Genomic DNA, 23467 nt, shown 5'->3' on the forward strand with positions numbered 1-23467 from the left:
GACTACTTGTGATCTATTTGATAAGAAGGAGGCAACCAATTTCATCAAAAAAGAATCAATAGTAAATTCAGTGACAAGTTTTTCAACTAACATATGGTGGTTAACAAGATCGAAATACTTTTTGGAGGTCAATAGCCAGGAATTAGGCTTTTCAAAATTTCCGATATGAAAAGCAAGGTAGTGGGAGGTACAAATGGATTTGAGGTTCCCGAATAGCCTCAGGTCAGAAATAGGTAGGATTTTTTTTTTATTTTAGCCAATTTGCAAGGGATCTTTCATCCAGTTTCGAGAATATAGGAGTGGAAGAAATAGAACGAACGCCTTCAAAACCAGGCTATTTGTCTTTCTATTTTAAGGGGGTATGAAACCATGTTCCCATACTTGTGGAATTTGCCCAAACTCGGTAATCTCGTTGAAAAGGAGAGACAAGGGCTTTAAAAACAAGTCATTGAAAGCATTAATAAGAGGAAATGGGATATCCAAAGGACAGACACTTATTTTGCTTAGTTTCCCAATTCTTCTTTCAATCTCAGACAGATAAATAGAGGAAAAAGAAGGGGAAAGATCATCTGTTGGTAATTGATAAGACAATGCTGGAAGGCTCTAGACGATGGAAGCGAGGAACTGGTTAAGCTTACTGGCAGAAACATCAGAGGACTCAGGTAGGTTGAAGTTAAGGTGATATAGCCTCCAGCCAAACAACTTTTTAAACTCAGAATACCAATGTTTTGGTTTATTATTAAACAAGTCTTTGACCTTTTTTTGTAGTAGGACTGAGCTGGTTTACGAATTTCTCTTTTTAGTGTTTTTCTTTGTTTATTAGCTTCATCCGTTTTTATTTTCTGAAAAGATTCAATTTGCTTCAAATAATTGCTCTTATTGGTTGATTAATGAAGGGCACCTAGGTTTTGCAGTATACTAGGCTACAAGCAATACGGCTTTAAATGCAACGTATAATTAATCCTTCTAGGAGAAAATGCAGCACACATTTCAAGACTTAAAAATACAATAATAAGTAGTGTATGAAAGCATTGCACCTCTATGAAAGCACCTCTATGAAAGCATTGTTTTACCATCAGAACGATACATTTAATTTTAGCGGAGCATTAGCGTATATTTAGTGCATTAGTATATATGAGGAGTATTAGCGGAGTATTAGTGTATATGTAATCATGTATTATGCATCGTGTAATAACAAGTAGTGGATATTTCATCAAAGCAAAGCAAGTTCATTGTCGCCATAAGCGTCAAAATACAAGGTAGTTTTAACTGAACTAGGACATGTACTTTTTGAGTCTTTTTAGACAGTGAAAATAAATTCGATTGTTTGAATTGCTAAAGGTGAAAGTTGCACAACCTTTTATATATCGAAAAGTTAATAAAAATCGAGAACTTTATTTCTAATAAAAAAAACCCTCCATAATCAGTTATGAATTTTTTGGTAGTAGCGGGCACCGAGTTGAAAAAAAGAAATGTGGGTGAAAATAGACAAAAAATAAGCTAAAAATATATAACACCAACTAGATAAGAAAATGTAGTTGTCCTTCGTAATCAATAGGTCATTAATGTTTGAAATTTCACGAACGGAAAGCGCTGCCAAATATAATTAATAAGTTTCGTTTATTTAATTTTACGGTTCAACTTAACAACACTAACAAAAAATGGTATTCTCCTTAAAAAATTCGTAGTTTTAAAACAGTCAAAAGAGAATCTTAGAAAATCGCCATTTTCAGGTATGAATAGACCTAGTATGGATTCAAAAGGCATTACATGTTTTATATTATTGTCCATGAAAATTCAATTTTTTTCTATCTGATTTTATTTTCTATATTTGAATGGAAGTAGTTTTTCCAAAATGATTATTACATAAACAAAAAAAAACCTCTTTTTTGCTCAGTAAAAACAGGCAACTGTGATGTATCATTTACCCAATATCACAGTCAGTTTAAAACTAACTTATTTGCTTACAACTATTTTAATTAATATCTCTTAATTATTTTAAGATTCGTTTAACCCTCAATAACCTTTAGGGACCTTCAATTACTCCAAGCCCAAGAATGTAAGAAAACAATAATAAGAAAAAAAAGGAATGCGCCAACCATATTGATACAAAAAGGTGACAAATTCAGTCATAACTTAAAACGCCTTAAAAGGCTGTTGATGACGACTTAACAAGAACTATAACATATAACGGTTATATGAATAAATGAATATTTATTTCCCATCATACAGTTAAACAACAAAACGCGATGGAGTATTATGAAAATAAAAGAAATAAAAGAAAGAAAAAGAACGAACTATGAACACATAACATAAACATCAAATAAAAATCAAAATAGAATCATTTTCCAGGGGTGTGAAGATGGCCGGTTTGATAAACATTCGAACTAAGAGTCTCCTGCAAGGAGGGGCTCCGTAAAACTTAAAATTCGAACCACATAACCGTTTCCAAACCATCTAGGGATTTGTAGAAGGTACTTCGCAAACTTAAAGTAAGACTTGCGCAGATATTGCTAATCAAAATCGGTCAAAACATCCAAAAAAGGCGTAAGATACAGTATATGCGGAAGGAAGACACTATTGTACAACTTGGCCAGTAGCTTACTTTCAAGGCTAACTTGCGAATGAACAATAATAGCATATGCTGCACGTATTTTTCTCTCAGCATGCTTAATAAAGAGCTTTCTTGTATCCCTAAGAGAAGACCCAATCGGTAAACCAAGATAAGCTAGCTCTGATTTAGGGAAAATATCTGAAAAACCTAGTCGTACGATTTCTGGAACTAAAGAATCAGGGCAATCAAAAAATAGCACTTGCGACTATATACTTTGGCCGTAAACGATTTGCGACAAAAAAAATAGTGACCGTATTCAACAAGGCTAACCATTTGCAAAATGGTCATCTTTGTAGTAGTGATAAAGAATCAATGCTTACTTGGTGATGGATTTCCTCATCAATCATGCTAGGATCTAAAGTAGAAATAGCTTGCAATGCTGATGATAACACGTGTTTTACAAGATAGCATGTCCCCTGATCTTTGTGAATTAAATGGTAAATTCCAGAGAATTTCTCAAGGACTTCACACAGTCTCACGACAACCTTTTTGCAAAATAGAGATGTAGATAATCCAGGATTCCAAACAATTTTTTCGCACGAGGATACCTGAAAGCAAAAGTGAATTTTTAAGGTGAGAAACAAACAGAATTGTCGATATCTTACAGTTAGCGTTGTCCAACAAAGTTGCTCCAATGTTATGTTTCGTATCGCTATTTAGTCTGTTCTTTTTTCACAGAATCATGTCAGTATATGAGACTGATTAATTTGAAAAACTTTTTCCGCAAAATAAGTTTTTCAAAGAAAAGTAAAAAACTCCATTAAACAAAAAATGAGCAAAAATAAAATCAAATAATCTACCAAGCGTGAAACTACCACAAATCAGCATCGATAAATAAATGAAACCCAAAACGAACAGAAATTACAATAAATAACCGAGTCAAACTCAAAACGAGCAGAAATTAACATAGTTGGGCGCAAAACCCCTATGCCTTCTCAAGGCCAGGAAAAAAATTTGAACTTTATTGAAAAAAATATAAATGAATGTGCATTGTCAGTTTAATATACATATACTGATATTTAGTAATCAAAATATTAAAATTATTTGATTTATTAAAGTTATAAAAGTAACAACATATTTTTTTTTTTTTTGTAATTGTTTTATTGTTAGAAGAAACAACAGTCTAGATTGCCTTTGAAAACAACTGTCACTAGTGATATTATGTTAGTGATTGGCATTAAAGTGGATCTCTGATGCAATTGTATTCACACCTCAGGGTTCAGCAGTGAGAGCAAAAAAGGAAAACAACAGAAAGGCTTCATATTAGAGAAGTTAGATCTTCATCCAGACCTTCCATTTGGATTCAAAGTCAAAATACAATAAAATCAGTTCAAATTCTATGAATTTTGATGGGAATTGAAAAGAAGTGACTAATAGAATTAGGTTGATTCACCTCTGTACTATTTTAACATATTTTAATACTAATTACTTACTTACTTATAAATAGGTCATCCTATACCTGAAGGTGCAAGGAAAAGCAACAGAGCCTGTCCCGCACCTGCAACACATCTTCCCCATGAAAGACCTCACCAGCTTTATCACCTACTCGTGGAAGAGCACAAGGGTCATTTATGGCCTTACGCCTTGCGGAGACCAGAGGGTGCCCATCCCCGAACAGCATGTGGTAGTCGCATAATTCAATAACGTAATAGGAGTATGGTTAATAGAATAGACAGAACAATACTGCCAGAAAATATGATCTTCAGCTTCTGGGAAAATTTTTATTCTTCCGGACATTTCTGAGGTAGCTAAATGCAGAACTGGCTATGGTTATTCGACACAGAATTTTCGTCCGCAACTAGCATCTTATGAAAGGATGCTGCCATGACTCTTAAGCGCTGTCCCCTCTTCAATTTCTTTGCCATTAGCGAAAAACCATTTTCCAATGCCAAACAGCTGGTTTTGACACAGATTTCGTCTTGTTGGCGTTTATGTGAAGTTCTGCTACATTGTCAATATGTTCGAGCTCGTCTATATTCTGTTGCATCTCTTCTGGATAGTAGGTAAGATGATGAATATCATCGGTGAAGTCACCATCAGCTAGTTCTCTCGTTGGGTTTAGCTAAGCCTTGCCATTTAGCTAACAACCACGTAGAATGAAGTCTACAGCTATAGGGAAAGATATCGGTGACAGAATGCAGCCCTGCCTGACATCTGATTCTACATCAAAGCACTCTGTTCAACCACACTTCGTCCATAAAACACACACAATATCCTGGTATAGTACTTTTACGATATTGACAATTTTCAGTAGAATCCCATAATACAAAACGATCTTCCACAGGGTTTCGAGGTTGTTAGAGCCAAAGACCTTAAGAAAGTCGACCTCACAATAAGTACTTGCATTTGTCATTCATTCGATTCCTCGAGTACTTCAATAAAGTATTCTCTTGTATAACTCAAACTACGCTAGTATTTATCGACAAATATTTATACTTCCTGTTGGAACCCTTGGTCCCAGTTTTTCAGAAAAATGTCCCTCCCGAGTCATTTCTTTTGGCCCCTTAATTATTTTCCTTCCCCGAGTAATAAATATTAATTTTCCTTTTATTTTTGTGACGCCATTTTGGGTCTTCTTAATTGCGTACGTGTTTAATAGACCACGAGGTAAGAAATTGCGCAGTTAGGGAGGTTGACCAGTAAATTAGTAAGTCCTAGGATTGGCTGAAAAGATTCATTTACCACCCTCGTAACCCCTGTCGCAGCACGCGGCTAGCGGGCTGGGAGAAAGAGTCCTTTTTAGTTCAGTTCTTTTGTACAACGTGTTGTGAATACAGTAAGGTTTTTTTATGTACTCTCTTAACTTTTCAGCTTAGGTCGGAACTAAAGAGATAGTTAGAAAACCTTATCGGTAAACTTTGGATTTAAATGTGGCCATAGACCATCCGATCACGTTAGTATACGGAACCGTTGGAGTAACCGCAGAAATCCCACTAATTTGGGGCCGACGAGGGATCTCCCCCTCCAGTAAGTGGCATAGCAACCCTTTGCGCCATTTTTGCCTTTAAAAGTGGTGACCCCCGCAGGTTAAACATCCAATAAGTGGTGGCAGCGATTTAAGGTCCTATCAGTAAATCTGATAATAAAAGAATTCCGCGCTTTCGAAGAGACGGGATAATTTGACCTAGAAAGTAGCCTATGGTGAGTACATATATAAAAATCGTAAAGAGGAAATTTTTATCTGAGCTGTGCCTAGTCGGATAATAATAGGTAATAAAATTTAAAAATCAATCAATCACGCGAATAATTAACTTGTGAGACAAGGGAGGCTGCGCCACCCACAGATAATCGACAAATTAAAAGGAAATCATTTTTCACGACAGTATAAAAAGAAACATTGATAAAAGGATTTTCCTTTGAACGGAAGACGTTAAATAAACCTTAATATAATGGCGGACAAACGAAAAGTTCAGACAAGATCTACCGCGGTAAAACAAAAATCGGATTCAGACACACAATTGTATGCGACTCCCGCTGGAAATACCCTAAGAAAAACACCATCAAATAGAACCATATATCACTCAACAGGTGAAATAGACATTTCTGGGACATATGAAGAGGATATCTTCAAAACAAAATCAGTAATAGAGCGATCCCCGGTACGAACCAGAGAAGAAGAGACAAGTTTAAAACAAATGCAGAAAGAATTACTCGCAGATAGAGAAACCCGAACAAAAGAAACAGTGGCGATAATACATGAGGAAAAATCATTACATGAAAGAACGGGTATAACAAAACAAACTCACCCTTCAGAGAAGGTACAAAAAGTAGGGGAGTTGCGGGGAGAAGAATATATTATACAACGAGCAGACTCAGAAAATGAATTAAGAGAACATAAAGACAGTGAGATTCAGAGTAGGCCAAGTAGCAGGAGTAATTGAAGTTCAATTTCCAGCAAATACTCACGAAAAAGCACTCAAATAGATATGACACAAAAACTTTTAAATTTCATAGAGAAGGAAAGATTAGACAGAGTACGAAAAGAGGAGGAAGATAGAAAAGAGAGAAAGATAGAAAAAGAGAAAGAGGATAGCTAGAGAACGAAAAGAAGAGGCTGATAGGGTAGCCAGAGAAAGAAAGGAGGAAGAAGATAGAGAACAAAGAGAAAGAGATAGAGTAGCCAGAGAAAGAAAGGAGGAGGCAGACAGAGAGGAAAGAAAATACATAATAGAAATGATTGCAGAGAGAAATTACCAAGAGCCTCAGAAATCGTCAACAATAGAGATAATGCAGGCAGTAAACCTTCAACCAATGAAAGAAAATGAAGATGTACATTTATACATATACAATTTTGGAAAAACGGCGGAATTAAGCGGGTTGCCGAGAGAAAATTGGGTGACACGAATACAGCCCCTCCTTAACTACAAAGCACAACTTGCATATAAAGCATTACCAATGGACTGCTCAAAAGATTTTGAAAGACTAAAACAAGCCATTTTTGAAAAATTTCAACTCTTCCCCGAGCACTTTCAAAGAAGGTTTAGAGGCAAAAGAAAATGAGACAACGACACATATAAAGAACACGGGTATAAATTGAAAGATATGTGTTTAAAATGGCTAGAGATAAAAAACTATACACTACTACAAAACCTGGAAGAAATAAAAGATTAGATAACGGAAATAGTTAATAAAACAACGATGGAACAATTCTTAGAAAATACCCATCCAAATATGAGAATGTACTTAAGAGAAAAACCCGCAAACAATTGAAGAAATGTCCGAATTAGCAGACAGGCACACTGAAATTAGGAGGGAGGCATTCCCACAAAGAACAAGGTTAGGAGGAAATGGTAGAAAAGAATACCCGTACACAGAAAATAAAAAGAATGCTAGCCAAATATGGCAAAAACAAGGAAGTAACATGCTACCACTGTAACTTGGGCGGCCACTATAGCACCAATTGCCCAAATAAAGACGATAGAAAATACGGCCAAAAACAGGAACAGTATGACGTTACCTGTTATAACTGTAATAAACGAGGACATTATGCCTCGGATTGCCGAAGCGCGAAAAAAAATTACGACAATAATTACAGAACAAGGGAAGAAGGGGCATACAGAAGACAGGACAATCCGAGAAATGATCGATCCCGAGAGAATTGGAAAAAGTCTCAAATGTATAAGAGAACCACATGGGTTAAAAGCCCGGAGAATATTAAAACGTGCGCATGGGAAGAATCACACAAAGTGTGTGGCTAACTAAATGGTAAATCGGTAGAAATAGCTATTGATTCCTGCAGAGACCAAACCTATGTACGGGAAGACTTGATAAAGAAAACCGACATAAATTAAAAAAATAAAGTTGCATCGATATGCTTCTAAGTAGCAGAACATAAATGTCCAACAGCTCAGGTCATAATAGAATTATCCAATAAACTGGGACAGACGGTTAGAAAAGAATTAAAAGTAGAGGTTGTAACTACTTTTCCGGGTGACGTTTCATTAGGGGGATATTTCGGAAATATCGAAAACTTTCTTGCACTAAAAGCAACATCCATGATAAAAAGAGTAAATGCGGTGACACGAAGTCAAGAAAAAAATAAAAGGGAGGCTGGGCCGCCCATTAATGAAAATGATGATCAGAATATACAAAACCCATTTCAATTCAACGACCAGATGTTCATAAAAAAAGCGAAACTAAGAAAACCGAAAAGCCAAAAAAGGGCAGACAAAAAGGAATATAACCAAAAAACAAGAGAAATTATTGACCATAGAAAAAGAAGCAGAGGAAACCAAAGATGAACTAACCGAAACACTCGGAATAACTTCCAAAAAATTCGCAGAATGACAAACAAATGATAGAGATTGCAAAAAAATAAAAGTAGCACTAACGAACCAAAAGAATGTACAATCTAAACAGTTTTCCAGTAATTGAAATCTACTTTACAAAATAATGGAAACCGGGGAAAACGCTAGAAAGCTTCAACTTTTGGTACCACATGAATTAAGGAAAGCGGTAATAAAGTTGGCTCACTCAAGCCCAACGGGGGGACACATGGGATCCCAAAGAACCAGAGATAGAGTCTTGCAGCGTTTTTGGTGAACAGGATTTAAAAAATATATTATCAACTTTTATAAAAGATGCAAAGACTGTCAATTATTCGCATACAAAAAACCAAATGAAAAGTTCCAATGAAAAAAATGCCCATTTTTGGCATACCTTTTGAGAGAATTTCAATGGACAATGTGGGCCCACCTCCAAAATCTCACATAAGAACCAGATTCGTTTTAGTCATTAGTGATCTGGCCACGAGATACCCAGAAGCTCTCCCAATGCGAACAGTAAAATCACCAAAAATCGCAGAAGACTTAGCGAAATATATCTCGCGTCACTGAATCCCTAATTAAATATTAACATATAATGTGACAGATATTAAATCGAAATACATAAGAAAATTATACTAAATTCTCGGTACTAAACAAGTCTTAACTACTCCAGTCCATCCTCAAACAAATGGAGTTACAGAAAGATTTAACGGAACCCTAATTAGGATGTTGAGACGTTTTGTAAGAGATGATGTAAACCAATGGGACAGAATGCTTCCTTATGTCCTTTTTGCATACAGAGAAACTCCACATATGGGACAAACCCAAGGGGGGTGTTAGAGATTTTAAAGGAATCATGGGAGAATGAGGAGAAAAATGAAGAAACAGTGATAACCCACTTGCTATCACTACGAGAAAAACTGTATAAATACCATGAAAGTGCAAAAAAAGCAGAGGGGAAATATGTAGATATAACGAACACCTAGTACGATATATCCGCCCGACTGTATGAATTCAAGGACGGGGATGACGTCCTCATTTTATTACCGGACGGAAATAATAAATTGTAAGTGAGATGGAAGGGACCGTTTAAGGTAAAAAAGAAAATGAATAATGTAAATTATATGATAGAATTAGATGGAGCAAGAAAAAAGGAAAAAGTTTACCATGTGAATTTACTGAGGAAATTTAACAAAGAGAATAAAAAAGAAAACCTCAAGGATCCGCAAAAGCGTTGTCTTATGATTTCGACATCAGAACATGACGAGGAAAGTGCCCCTTTAGGTAAAATAGACCCGGCAGAAACACATATACACGCCATTGAAAGGGCTTCGGCGGTAAAATATCTGAGCCAGGCTCAGAAACCCCAATTAAACAAGTTATTCACGGAATTTGCCGACATATTAACAGACCAAATCGGAAAAACAGAAAATGTAGGAAATAGAATCCTATTAAAGGACAAGAAACCAATAAAACAATACCCGCACCGAATACCGGAAGCAAAAAGAAAAGAAATGAAAAAAGAAATTGACCGAATGCTCAAGTTAGGGGTGATAGAACCATCAAATTCAGAATATGCAGCACCAGTCGTATTAGTCCCGAAGAAAGATGGCTCCATTAGATTTTGCGTAGACTACAGAAAACTGAGTAATATGTTCGAATCAGACGCTTACCCAATACCAAGGATGGATGAAATTCTAGAATCAGATGACTCATCAAAATTTATATCAATTTTAGACTTGAGACGGGGATATTGGCAAGTAAAAATGGACCCCGATGATTCAGCCAAAACTGCCTTTATTACTCCGTTTGGGTTATACCAATTTAGGTACATGCCATTCGGAATAAAAGGAGCACCACCAACATTCCAAAGGCTGGTAGATTATATTTTAGATTCCTTACCATATACAAGGGCCTACTTGAATGACATTATAGTATTTTCAAACTCGTTCAATGAACATCAATTTAAATAGAACAAGTATTAACTAGACTGAGGAGAGCTGGACTAACTTTGAATGTAGAAAAATCTAAATTAGTACAGTCACAGACAGAATACCTGGGACACGAAATAAGAAACGGTATAATAGCCCCATTAAGAGAAAAAACAGAAAAAATTAGAAACGCAGCAGTTCCGACCACAAAGAAAAAAGTTCGGTCATTTTTGGGGTCGCCAGGATATTATCAAAAATCCATACCATATTTTGCAACGATTGCAACACTTTTGACGGAGTTAACAAGGAAGGGGGCCGTAGAGCCCGGTAAGTGGTCAAAAATTGAACAAAAAGCATTTGATACACTGAAAGATGCTCTTTGTGGCAAAAGGATACTGAGAAATCCAGATTTTTCCTTACCATTTGTGCTACAAACTGGGAGCTCAGATTACAGATTAGGGGCAGTTTTATCCCAAAATTTTGAAGATGGGGAACATCCAATCACATTTATATCCAGAAAATTATCAAAAGCAGAATTAAATTATAGCACAATTGAAAAAGAATTTCTTGCGATAATTTATGCAGTCAAAAAACTGGACTATTATTTATATGGACGTAAATTTAAAATAATAACGGATCACAACCCATTGAAATGGCTGAATATAATGAAGCCAGATAACCGACGATTAGCGCGGTGGGCCCTTTGCCTACAAGAATACGACTTCGAAATAAAGTCAAGACCAGGAACAGATAACGGGAACGCTGACGGCATGTCCCGATTGGAATAAAGAGATATATAAATAATAGGGAAAAAAATAAAATGTTGGATGGGCTGTGCCTTGAAAACATGGATAATAAGGGGGAAAAGAGGTCAAAGACCCATGGGGAATAAAAGAAGCCGGCTACAAAAAACAAATGAAGGGCCTAATCCAGAGTGAGGGAAAGCTGGGAAACATTGAATGTCAAGTTGGATGGAAAAACCTGGGACAGGAATCTAATATTTGTCTGATCAACTCAAAAGAGTGTTTGTTTCGTTCTTATGGGGAGGAATTCCTTGGGAAAGATCCCCTCTGGGAAGTCACGAGAGACGGTCCTTTTCCTAAATGCACAACTGTTGGACAAGCTGTAATCCCTTGACCCAGATCTTATCTTTCTGATCTATAGGCCATTGAAGATGCTCTCTCCCAATCGCTTTATATTTCGCCTAACCCTTTATCCAGCAACCCGATTCATAGTAGTTAGTATTCGTGTGAGTCGACAAATATTCCCGGCAAATTGTATTCAGTGGGAGATATATCTAAGTTTCATCTTCAATTAGCTTCAACGCATCAACGCATATTAATTTTCCCAGGGGAGGGAACCCAAAGAAAAGCGATGCATGGTTCGCTCAAAGTTTTACTTCATTTTCCTATACCCCTATCGTTGTCACAGGCCTGTGTATTTTCGGCCTTAGACTATTTGAAATTATGTCAAGGGGAAATTTACTTTTTTATTGAGATGTGGGGTTGTTTCCACAGTTGTAAATTAAGAGGCTAGTGCAGCCAATTTTTCATGATGGCTGGCATCATCGAAAGTACCAGGAACTGATTCTCTGCTCCTCTCAAATGTAAATTCGTGAGAGCAAGAAAATTTTTGTTTTTGATTTGTGCTGTGCACAATGAATTCCTACGAACCTTGGGGACTTCAATTTTCGAGACCAAATGCGGATGTTAGACGATCTAGACCATGGTGGTTTCTACAATGGAGACGTGGGGATGGCGACGAATCCTGAGCCAAGCGGTGAAAAGAGGGAAGATACAAGTTTAGTGATTTTAAGTTTAATGTTATTTATTTTATGTCTGAGTTTCCAGCCAATCCACCGGAGATGCGGGCCATTTATCTTAGGAGGGAGGTGTTGGAACCCTTGGTCCCAGTTTTTCAGATAAATATCCCTCCCAGAGTCATTTCTTTTGACCCCTTTATTATTTTCCTTCTCCGAGTAATAAATATTAATTTTCCTTTTATTTTGTGACGCCATTTTGGGTCCTTTTAATTGCGTACGTGTTTAATAGACCACGAGGTCAGAAATTGCGCAGTTAGGGAGGTTGACCAGTAAACTAGTAAGTCCTAGGATTGGCTGGAAAGATTCATTTACCACCCTCGTAACCCCTGTCGCAGCACGCGGCTAGCGGGCTGGGAGAAAGAGTCTTTTTTAGTTCAGTTCTTTTGTACAACGTGTTGTGAATACAGTAAGGTTTTTTTATGTACTCTCTTAACTTTTCAGCTTAGGTCGAACTAAAGAGATAGTTAGAAAACCTTATCGGTAAACTTTGGCTTTAAATGTGGCCATAGACCATCCGATCACGTTAGTATACGGAACCGTTGGATTAACCGTGGAAATCCCACTAATTTGGGGCGGACGAAGGATCTCCTCCTCCAGTAAGTGGCATAGCAACCCTTTGCGCCATTTTTGCCTTTAAAAGTGGTCACCCCCGCACGTTAAACATCCAATACTTCCGTTCTTTCATTATTAAGCTTCCAAATATCGTCTGGTATCGTCGGATTGCTGCTTCTTCTTTTTTTTTGTAAGCTTCCGTTCTTTCATTATTAACACACAACTTCTTTTGTGGTCGCTTTGGGAGTGTCAATGATAATTTCTCATTGGCTTTCGACCGGAATATAATCGCTTAGTACAAACAAATTTATGAAATAGAGTTGCCTCGTATTTTCGTTGCACCTGCGAGTCTTGGAGCTTTCTTACGTTTACAGCTCTTGCTGAAGATTTGGGCTTTACAATAGTTTTTTGTTGAAGTTTAAACTTTGCAACAATAAGCTGATGGTCAGAATAGCAATCAGCACCGCAGAAAGTCTTCACATCCTCAAGGTACTGTCGTACATGATTTGAGATTAGGTTAAAGTCTATCTCATTTCTTTTAGTACCATTAGCAAGTTCCATTTATACTTGTACACATTTATGTTTGGAAACCAGTGTACCTCAACGATAAGCTCCCGTTCGATATGCAAGTCTATTAGACGTATTCCATTATCCTTCATTTCACCAGGCCCGTGTTTGCCAAAAATAGTTGGGGCGTAAGAACTATCATTTCCAAATTTGCAATTTAGTTCCAATAGTAGACATCATACGCCATACGACAGAAGTCGTCCTTAGTCTGATCGGTTGGTTCATTAGATTGAGGTTACATAGCAATTGCTATAAACGTCGCTTACAAAGTAGCAAAACGAGCACAAAGGATTCTTTTAATTACACGTTCCCCGTTCACTTGGCAATTTCTGCTCGACCAATTATTGCCAGTCCAAAATCCACTCCTTCCTCTAGCCTCTAGTCCTGAACACAAAAGCTAATAATGCCTGGATTCAAATAAGCTTAAATTAGTATTTCTGTTTCTACATATTTAGATAGCAATTTTCTCAAAAAATGTGGATAAAATATCATAACGATGACCCCAATTAAACGACGTAGGGTTTGACGTGGTCAATGGTTTCCAGTTCATACAAATATTCTTAACAGTCAAATCGTTGTACATCATAGAAATTAAGGTCATTTTTTGACAATTAAGGTCATTAAGGAAAATTTCTTGACAAGTAAAATCCGTAAAGCGATAAAGCTCTACGGATTTTACTTGTCGAGAAATGGATATTTCCAAAGCTTCAAAGAACCCAAAATAGGAGCCGAAGGCCGTTAAGTCATATTGGACCCAAATACTCACGATTGCATGAGACAGCTTGGTTGGGTAAAAAGCACAAACATCTTGTAACTGATTTTTCCTTTTTCAGAGGAGAGGGAGGGAGAGGGTAGATAAATCCCCCACCCCTCCACTTTTACCTGAAATGGATTAATGTAACTTGTATGAACATTAATTAATAAATAAAGCAAAGCACTGACTTGATTATTAAAGCAGCCCTTGTAGTGATTAAATACAATCATAGCTTACTAGTTTTTCAAGTCTAGCGACTGTCCATTCCTCAACGATCAACAAAGAAGCTAAAATCACTTCAACATTTTCTTCATCCCATTGGTTGATCGGAACATATGGAGAGTTTGCAATCTTAGGAGTATCAGAGGGGGCTAACATGAATGCCAACCGTCTAGTAAGAGCTACAAGTCGCTGATTTTTAACTGACAAAGGGACAGTTAAGCAGGACAGGTCAGCTATAGTTTGCTCAGACAATTGGAACAATTCGAAACAGAATGATTCAGTGCCATATCTAAAATTAAAAGGCATTGAAAATTATTTTGAAATGCAAATTTACAAGAATATTTTACAAAAGTCATGTTTCCATTATATAGAAGAATTTTATACAAATAATGCATATAATAAAATATTTAATACCTTCATTTGTGTTCTGGACAGGGTTGCTAACCGGTTAAAACAATAACTAGGATTTATTGAGTTTTTGGTTGATTTAGCGATTTTCTTCAATAATCCAGTGATTTATGGGCTGATTTAGTGACTTTTTTCTTTAGAAAATATAAAAAACCACTAGAAATAGTAATAAATCGCTAGGGGTGGCAACCCTGGTTCTAAAAAAAAAAACAATTTTTGCGCATACGTTCCTTTTATGGACGTGGCAAACAACAACTAGTTCTTATTGTTTATGGGGAAATACTAAAAGAATACCATCTATTTACAATTGCTTCTAGTAAAACTTCAGGTGATTCATTACAAGCAATGTGTAACTAAGAGAAGTCAGCAAGCATTTGCCCATAGAAAAAAAATCCAAAATTTGAATATTACAATGAAGAAGTAATTTCCAATTTCTAAATATCATTAGAATTTTCAACACAAACAAAAAGCAAAATACAAACAAAAGAAAGGCAAATGAAAACTTAAATCTTTAAAAGCTTGATTCTTAACTCTCTCATTAAAAAAAAAAAATTATTTCCTGAAATTCAAAAGCTTAGTTAATTCAATTCTTTACCTTTAAAAAAAATCCCTTCTTAAATTATGTTTATTTACTTATTTTTAGTACATGATAAACTTTTTTTTTAAAAGCTTGACATGCCCTGAAACTTCATCAGGATCATCGTACCTCACTAAACAAAAGCATTGTTATTTTTGTATCCCTCGTCTTGGCTAGAGGGTTACTGCTAGCCTTTGCGGTTACTTAAACTCTTGAAATGAATAGTTGGTGTCATTGATTATATCCTACCAACATAAAAAACCAAATACTGGCTAAACATTTTGCTACTTGCTGTGACATGGTAATGTATTACAACGTTACGAGGGCGAAAAAGAAAACAACTTTTCTATGTTAATAGGAAGATATATTGTAAAGTGAATTTTAGGGGCCACAGAAACCAACCCTAAAATTTCAAATAACAACCTCCCTAAAATACTCCAATCGTAAGTTATATAATTCAATCGTTGAACAGAGTTAGCACATAAATTCGGCGGAGGCAGCCTTTATGGAGGCACCATACGCTATCTTGTAAAATTTCCAATTCAGGACAACAGGGGGTAAGTCAAAAATTTAAAATAGCACCTCTTACCCCAGACAATATTCCATTTTAAAATCTAAGAAAAGAAGCAGATTTTGTCTGAACGGTTTTTTGAAAAACGATCCCTACAAAAAAAAAGTCAAGCACCTTTCTAAAACACTTTATAGACATTTTCTTCTTTGTTTCCATTGGTTTGTGTCATTAGAAATGATTAATCCCCCCCACCCCCATTGCTTTATGAAATGCATTGAAAATACATATCCAATGTATTGTTGCTATTATTTGAAAAAAACTACGTTTTCTAAAGAGTTAAAGAGGCTGAGTTACAAGGTCGAACCTTAAAACGTACAGGGATTAGGAGGCACAGTTGGGGGGCTACCGCCCCCAAACCCCGCTTTCGCAGCCTTTAAATATAAAAATTTCTTTAAACTGAAAGTAAGGAGCGACATTAAAACTTAAAACGAACAGAAATTATTCCGTATATGAAAGAGGCTGTGCCCTCCTCAACGCCTCGCTCTTTACGCTAAAGTTTGACTTTCTCACAACTCTTTTTTTAAACAATAAAAACTTTAGCGTAAAGATCAAGGCGTTGAGGAGGGCACAGCCTCTTTCATATACGGAATAATTTCTGTTCGTTTTAAGTTTTAATGTCGCTCCTTACTTTCAGTTTAAAGAAATTTTTTTATATTTAAAGGCTGCGAAAGCGGGGGTTTGGGGGCGGTAGCCCCCAACTGTGCCTCCTAATCCCTGTACGTTTTAAGGTTCGACCTTGTAACTCAGCCTCTTTAACTCTTTAGAAAACGTAGTTTTTTTCAAATAATTTCTGCACGTTTTTGTACAGTTTATTACTTATTATTGCTTGACTAACTGTTAGCTGATCGTGTCAGGAGTTAAAGTTGGGGGCTGCCGCCCCCCAAACCCCCGCTCTTGAACATTCTTGTGTTAAGGCTTTTAATTCCTGAATACTCAAATCACGTCGTACAGGGTGCCTCCTAATCCCTGTACGTTTTAAGGTTCGAACTTGTGACTCAGCCTCTTTAACAGTCCCCCAACTGTGCCTCCTAATCCCTGTACGTTTTAAGGGTCGACCTTGTAACTCAGCCTCTTTAACTCTTTAGAAAACCTAATGTTTTTAAAATAATTTAAAAAAAAAACTGAGTTTCATTTCAAAGTCTAAAATCAGTATATAAAAATTTGCTCTGATGGTGAATCGACCCCGAGTTTTCCACCTGAGAGTCTAAAGTATCAACCGCTGGACTATACAGATACAATAGTAATTGTTTTTTAGTATATGGAAGCTATTTTTGACGCAAGCAAATTTCCAAAAAACTTGATATTTGGTTTTTGGAAAACAGGGAAGAAGTGATCAGATTGAGCTGAAATTCCGAGGATAAGCTCCCAGGCCCCAGGAAAGCTTATCCTCTAAATTTCAACGTTAAAGTGGGGTTGTGGTGGGAAAAATTAACATGGGCTAATATAGGAAAACGAGGTTTTTCGTAAATGTAAATTCGGGGGATAATTTTTTCGGTCTGAAAATATCAAAAGGCCCTAACAGGTCGAATTCTGCTTCGAATGAGTCCTCATTCAACCGGATCCGTTGCCAACTGTGGCCTGTAGGCGTGGCTAAGAAAAAAAAAAGAGATGAGGAATTGTAAGTGGCTATATTTGGTTTTTTGAAAACAAGGAATGTGTGACTGGTTTGAGGTGATATTTCGAGGATAAGCTCCTAAGTGTAGGGACAACCAAATCTCTAAAGTCCATACTGCTAGGCAAACGTGAAAGTGGGGCTATGGTTGGAGGGACCAAACTTCAGACCCAGTTTACCCCATGAAGATAACGTCGGAGGAGGATGAAATTTTGCAAGTTTCTTAGTTTAAGCTTGGGCTACAAAATGCGATTACCGCCGTCTCTCTGCGACCTCTAGGACCTGAAATCGCTTAACATTGTGGTGGGTCGCCTCTTTATAGAGGCACAAGTGTGCCTCCTTGAAAGTGCGACTATTGCTTTGTCCCAAATCAAAGTAGACCCCTTGCATATACAACAGCCCAATTCTCACATAAAACTGACGGTCATTTTCAAATCTAGTCACCTATGTAGGCTACAAGATACTGCATCACCAACTCGCCTATCAAAATTTGAATTCGTTCCGATTTCTGTTATAATCTTCCAGGAACCATTTGAGGTAGTGTGTTTTTTTAATAAGGGAAGACATTAGTTTTACTCTTTTTGGGTTGACAGAGACAACAAGTTCATAAGCTAGGGTTATAAGATAAAAAATAAAAATACCTTGCCATAAAAACAAGAGTATCAGAAGCTGCAAAACCACTCAAACCAGGCTGCGCGACAAATTTTAGAAGCACCTTAACAACATCTTCCACCTCTTCTGGAAGCAGAGTTGCTGTTAAAGCCTGTATTTTAGTCGCTATTACTTCAAATATGGGCAGCATTGGTAAAGGTTGTCCAGGTAACTGAACGCCAGGAATGAAGCCTCCAGCAATCATCTCAGAAGGGCCTAAAAGAACTTCTATAAGGGAACCTCTCTCTTCCTCAATATATATATATATACACACACACACACACTATATATATATATATATATATATATATATATATATATATATATATATATATATATATATATATATATATATATATATATATTATATGTATAAAGGAAGAGAGAGAGAGAGAGAGAGAGAGAGAGAGAGAGAGAGAGAGAGAGGGAGGGAGACAGAGAGAGAGAGAGAGAGAAAGAGAGAGAAAGAGAAAGAGAGAGAAAGAGAGAGCGAGAGAGCGAGAAAGAGAGCCCTTTTTGAGTTTCTACGACAACGCTTTCTATAAACACCTTATATGCCCCCAGGGCATAAATTACAACCCTTACCCTGAGGACTGTGAGGGGGGTGTCATCCTCAAAGACCTAATTTCCAGAACTTTCAATTACGAAGAAGAGAATGACTAACCCAAAATTTTTATTGGATGTGTTTGGGGAAATGGGGGGCATGAGAGAGGCGTTAGTTGTTCTCCAATCACTTTCAACTATTAAAAAAGGCACTAGTCCTTTCAATTTCCAATCGAATGATCCCTTTTGAAGTTTCTGCGACAACGCTTTCAAAATAAACCTTATATGGCCCCACAGCATAACTTACAACCCTTGCCCAGAGGGCTGGGGGGATTGTCATCTTAAAAGACCGAATTTCCAGAACTTTCAACTACGTTGATCAAAATTCCTACCTCAAATTTTTGATTGGATGTGTTTGGGGAATGGTGGGCGTGAGATGGGGGTTAGTTGACCCCCAATCACTTCCGGCTATGAAAAAGGGCACTAGCCTTTTCAACTTCTAATCGAACGAGCCCTTATTGAAGTTTCTACGACAACACTTTCTATAAAAACCTTATATGCCCCCAGGGCATAACTTACAACCCCTGCCCTGAGGGCTGTGAGGGGGTTGTCATCCTCAGATACCTAATTTCCAGAACTTTCAACTACGTTGAACAAAATGGCTATATAAAAATTTTATTAGATATATTTGGGGAAATGTTGGGCGTGAGAGAGGGCGTTAAGTTACCCTCCAACCACTTTCGACTATAAAAAGGGCACTAACCCTTTCAATTTCCAACTGAATGAGCCCTCTTTGAAGTTTCTACGACAACACTTTCTATAAAAACCTTGTATGCCCCCAGGTAAAACTTATAACCCTTGCCTGGAGGGCTCTGGGGGGAGTGTTATCCCCAAAGACACAATTTCCGAACCTTTCAACTACGTTGAACAAAACGGCTATCTCAAAACTTTTATTGGATGTGTTTGAATGAGCCCCTTTTGAAGGTTCTACGGAAACACTATCTATAAAAACCTTATATGCCCCCAGGGCATAACTTACATCCCTTGCCCTGAGGGCTGTAGGGGGTTGTCATCCTCAACGACCTAATTTCCAGAACTTTCAACTACGTTGAACGAAATGGCTATCTCAAAACTTTTATTGGATATATTTGGGGAAATAGTGGGCGTGAGAGGGGGTTAGTTGCCCTCCAATTACTTTTGACTATTAAAAAGGGCACTAGCCCTTTGAATTTCCAATCGAAAGAACCCTTTTTGAAGTTTCTACAACATCGCTTTCTATAAAAACATTATATGCTCCCAGGATATAACTTACAACCCTTTCCCCGAGGAATGTGGGGGGATGTCATCCTTAAAGACCTAATTTGCAAAACTTTCAACTACGTTGAACAAAATGGCTATCCAAAAATTTTGATTGGATTTGTTTGGGGGAAAAGTGGGCGTGAGAGGGGGGTTGGTTGCCCTCAAATCACTTTCGACTGTTATAAAGGGCACTAGCCCTTTGAACTTCCAATCGAATGAGCCCTTTTTCAAGTTTCTATGACAAAGCATTCACTAAAAACCTTATATGCCCCAAGGGCATAACTTATACCCCTTGCCCTGAGGACTGTGGAGGAGTGTCCTGCTCGAAGATAGAATTTCCGGACCTTTCAACTACGTTGAACAAAATGGCTATCTCAAAATTTTAATTGGATGTGTCAGGGGAAAAGATGAAAAGGTGGGCGTGAGACGGGGGTTAGTTGCTCTCCAATCACTTTCAACTATTAAAAAGGGCACTAGCCATTTCAATTTCCAAGCGATTGAGCCCTTTTTGAAGTTTCTACGACAACACTTTCTGTAAAAACCTTATATGCCACCGGGGCATAACATACAACCCTTGCTCTGAGGGCTTTAGGGGGGGGGGGTTGTCATCCTCAAAGACCTAATTTCCCGTTTAACAAAATGGCTATCTCAAAATTTTGATTGTATGTGTTCGGGGAAAAGGTGGGCATGAGAGGGGGTTAGTTGCCCTCCAATCCCTTTCGACTATCAAAAAGAGCACTAGCACTTTGATTTTCCAATCAAATGAACCCTTTTTGAAGTTTCTCCGACAAAGCTTTCTATAAAAACCTTATATGCCCCCAGGACATAACTTACAACCTTTGCCCTGAGGGCTGTGGGGGAATGTCCTCGTCAAAAATACAATTTCTATGTAGAAATCAACTACACTGAACAAAATGGCTATCTCAAAATTTTTATTGGATGTGTTTGGGAAAATAGTGGGCGTGGAAGGGGTGTTATTTACCTTCCAATCACTATCGACTGTTAAAAAGGGCACAAACCACTCCAATTTCCAATCAAATTGGCCCTTTTCGAAGTTTCTACGACAACTCCTTCGATACGAAGTGTCCTGGTCTAAGACCAAGAAACCAAAAAAAAAAGAACATTGTGCCAACATCGTTCTTTACTTAGGCAGCGCTATTGCGCTGCCTATGATATGGGCAGCATTGGTAAAGGTTCAGGAATGAAGCCTCCAGCCATCCTCTCAGAAGGGCCTAAAAAAACTTCTATAAGGGAAGCTCTCTCTCTCTCTCTCTCAATATATATATAGGTAATGACAATGGAGCACAGAAGTAGATTTTTGTGATTTGTTTTTTCTTTGTTTATTTTACACATTGTTCATGTAATGGCAATAATTTAAAAGTCAATTTTCTTTCTGTTTTGTATTGCCATGGCCCTAGGGCTTTTAGCGCAATAAAACTTACTTAGTATCGTTCCTTGCTCATATAGACCTGACTAAAAATGAGAAAGAAAGAATATAAATTGCGTTATTTGCTCTGAATTTTAAAATAATCGGTAATTGAGCACAAAAGAGATCCTTTTTAATTTGCATATGGGGTGGGGGCGGAGAATCCTCAAAAATGTATCTGAAGATAGGCTTTTCATAGCCATTTTTTGCCAGAAAATAAAACTTTTTTCAAACATTGGAGAATTTGAAATTTAAGTACTTTTTGTCTACCAAGGGAGACTGCTATCCCCTTTGTCCTCCTAAACAAAAAGCTTAGCTAGTGAGACATTGCCAGTAGACTTTGCGGGACTAAACTGCCCCTGGCTAAATTGCATGGACACATATTTACTAACAAGCATCTATAAGTTCCAGAATGGCTTGAACAAGTTCTGATTTTTCCTCCACAAACTGGGAATATTGAGGTTCCAGAAGAAAAGAAGATATCAACAACGAAGCAAACATTTCGCCGCTTTCCAAACAATGGGTAACACTACCCCGAATAGCCTGAAACGATTTCATGCATTAGAACATACAAGAAGTAGTGTATTCTGCATTAGATAAGATTACAAATTTGTTTTTTGATTCTTTTAATATTAACAGCCAACAGCGTAACAGCCAAAACAAAATAAATAAAAACAAAATATAGAAATATCTCGTATCCAGTAAATTTAAAGATAGAATAGCCAAGATATTTACAGAGCTTATGAAGGACTAGAGCAGATCTGCTTAAGGCTAAAACCAGTTCGCTCAAAATAAAGAGCTTTAAAATTTAGCCAGTGAGTTCTAGCTGCAATGCACGGCAGGAAGAAGTCTTACCAAGCACGCGTGGTGAGTCGCATAAACATTGCCATCAGGAAAAACTGGAAGCAGAAAACTTTCCGCATTTATTTAGCTATGTAATTTTGGAGATAAATATTTAGAGAGTGTTAGTAATTTTCCCCCTCCCCCTCCTCTTTAACAAAAATCCTGCCTATGCTCTAAGTGCTATCTATATTATGCTAATCAACAACTACGCATATTTGCACAGATGCACTTTTCAAGATATTGTCTACATAACACTACACCTTATTGAAATGTGGGTCGGATTGAGTGAAAGTGAAGAGCTAGAAGGTCCAAAGCGAGGCCACGAGGCTCTTGTCTTTTGGAGCCTCTATCTCATAATCCGCGAATACAAGCATCATTTACCCTATTTTATTTCACGACGATTCCGAGACCTTTTAGTCAATGGTGCGTCCACTCCGTCTCCAACATTCTTTGGTCAAGGATGACCAAGAGAACAACCCCTTAGGTACAGAGTGCATTACTCTCGGTCTCAAACATCTTTGGTAAAGAGTATATATTCTCTATTTCCAAATCCCTTTAGCCAAGAGCACATGCACTCTACATATGGCACCCTTTTGTCAATGGTGAATACCCTCGGTCCCCTACTTCCGTCAGTCATAAGTGTCTCTGTCTCTAGCACCTTTTGGTGAAACTTCTCAACGCTATGTCTCCTACTCTCTTCACTTTGGCAGACAGTGCGTAAAACCAGTCGCCATTTTCCTTTGGTAAACAGTACGAACACTCTGTGTCCGAACCCATCTTGCAAACCTATTTTTTAAAAAGTTGCTAATCACAAATCTGAGGCATAAATCGCAACAAAGAAACAAAATTTGTAACGAGCGATGACTATTAATACAAGCCTAGAATGAGCATAAATCACCGCAAATAAGGGTTGGGCAGCTACCTACTTAAGCCTCTAAAACAAACTAACAAATCAGACTTTATTCCTTCAAGAACTGCAAATTAATGTCTTAAAAATTTCACTTAGCTATCAATTTTGTAAACCATTGAATAAGACAGAATTAAACGGAAAAAATGCGGTGAAAACAAAACTAATTTTAAATAATAGGGCTAAACTGATTGTCACTAATGTGTTCATGTTAACATTGGACTAATCTCGAGTCGTAAATTTTATGAATTCTGGATTGTTTTTCGATATTTTCGTGCAGAAGGTATCACTTAACAAAGCATTGCTTTGGGTAAAATCCTTTTTCGGGATGCCAGTCATTGGACAAGTTCAGACCTAAACCAAGCTATCCTGAACTTAGATATAAAAAAGGTGAGTAGTTAAT

General features: G+C 37.3%; 1 protein-coding gene across 2 annotated transcripts in view; it reads right to left on the reverse strand.

Annotated features, from left to right (window-relative positions):
* LOC148941469 (uncharacterized) overlaps positions 1–23467 on the reverse strand; it is an 86734-nt gene that overhangs the window by 4390 nt on the left and 58877 nt on the right. For both annotated transcript variants that reach the window (XM_089103841.1, XM_089103840.1), the window contains exons 8-11: positions 21707–21857; positions 18037–18262; positions 14243–14516; positions 2935–3162 (exon numbers count right to left, since the gene is read on the reverse strand). In XM_089103841.1, coding sequence (XP_088959967.1) covers positions 2935–3162; positions 14243–14516; positions 18037–18262; positions 21707–21857 — 879 coding nt within the window. The remainder of the gene's footprint in view (positions 1–2934; positions 3163–14242; positions 14517–18036; positions 18263–21706; positions 21858–23467) is intronic.

Source organism: Artemia sp. Qi Xiang Cuo, chromosome 18, assembly GCF_049724085.1.
Source record: "Artemia sp. Qi Xiang Cuo chromosome 18, ASM4972408v1, whole genome shotgun sequence".
NCBI lineage: Eukaryota > Metazoa > Arthropoda > Branchiopoda > Anostraca > Artemiidae > Artemia > Artemia sp. Qi Xiang Cuo.